Source organism: Fukomys damarensis, unplaced genomic scaffold (genome assembly GCF_012274545.1).
Source record: "Fukomys damarensis isolate Sample0158 unplaced genomic scaffold, DMR_v1.0_HiC HiC_scaffold_37, whole genome shotgun sequence".
Classification (NCBI taxonomy): Eukaryota; Metazoa; Chordata; class Mammalia; order Rodentia; family Bathyergidae; genus Fukomys; species Fukomys damarensis.
Genome location: NW_022900949.1, coordinates 577897 through 579026, shown reverse-complemented (window position 1 = coordinate 579026; position 1130 = coordinate 577897). Strand labels below are relative to the sequence as shown.

At 59.5% G+C, this 1130-nt stretch overlaps 1 protein-coding gene across 1 annotated transcript in view; it reads left to right on the top strand.

Annotated features, from left to right (window-relative positions):
* Positions 1–1130, top strand: part of Niban3 (niban apoptosis regulator 3) — a 9002-nt gene that overhangs the window by 2240 nt on the left and 5632 nt on the right. The window contains 2 exon segments of the mRNA XM_033759365.1: positions 1–79; positions 454–753. Coding sequence (XP_033615256.1) covers positions 1–79; positions 454–753 — 379 coding nt within the window.

Below are 1130 nucleotides of genomic sequence, written 5' to 3'. Positions count from 1 at the left end.
TGGCCGCCCGCCGCGGTGGCAGCCGGTGTTCTGTGTCCTGCGTGGGGACGGCTGGCTGGAGTGGTTCAGCCGCCAGGAGGTGAGTGCGCGTCCACCTGCTGGCCTGGCGGGGAAACTGAGGCCCCAGCTGGATAGGGCACTGGCCCCACTAGCGGTCAGTCCATGTCCTGGTCCCCAGCTGAGGCGCTTGGAGGGCACGGGGTGACTGTGAGAGAAGAGGGAGTGGAGGGGAGGGATCCCACGCACAGGGCTGGCCCAGCCCTCTTGGAGGCTGAGGCAGGAAGATCTCTGATTCAAGCCCAGCCTGGGAGCTAAGTGAGATCCTGTGTGAAAATATGCAGAAGTGCTGGGCACAGCTGGGCAGCAGAGCAGCCTGGTTCCCTTCCCGTCACCGAGAAAAGAGGTTGGAGGGTGCTCAGGGAGCCCAAGCTACCCTCACCCTCGTCCTTGCAGGATTTCGAGGCTGGGCAGCGTCCGCTGGGTGCAGTGGCACTCACGGGCTACATGCTCCTGACCTCGCAGCGTGAGTGCCTGCACCTCCTCAATGCCATCAACCCAGCGGGTGAGGGTCCCCGCGCCCTGCCGCACCCAGCACAACTTTGGGGGCTGCAGGTGTCCTGCATCCCTGGGTGGGAGCAGCGTTGCCTTGGGTGGGAAAAAAAAAACCTTTCTGTCAAAGGACAAGAAACACTGCACACCTGTCATCCCGGCACTTGGAGGCTGAGGCAGGAGGGTCGCCACAAGTGCGAGGCCAGCCTGGGCTCCATAGTGAGACCCTGTCTCAAAAAAAAAAAGAAAAAAAAAAAAGGCAATCCACCCCACCCACACAGGTTTTATTTCATGCCGGTTCTGAGCATGTTATCTTTGGAACTCTCACCCTCCCGATTCTCCGCTTTTATCAGTCTGAGTTCATCACTCTGGAAATCAGAACAAAACACCCACAACTGAGGAGTATCTGCAACATGAGTTCGCTCTTGGGTCACAAGTCCTAGGTCATCATTATTGCCATGTGGTGTTTTGAGCAGGGTCTGGGTATTCAGCTCCCTTCACGGGCAGGGAAACCAGGGCCCCGCGGGGGAAAGCCCAATCCGTTGCTGGGGCCCAAAGCCAGACCGCGCCCTCCAGGCTTG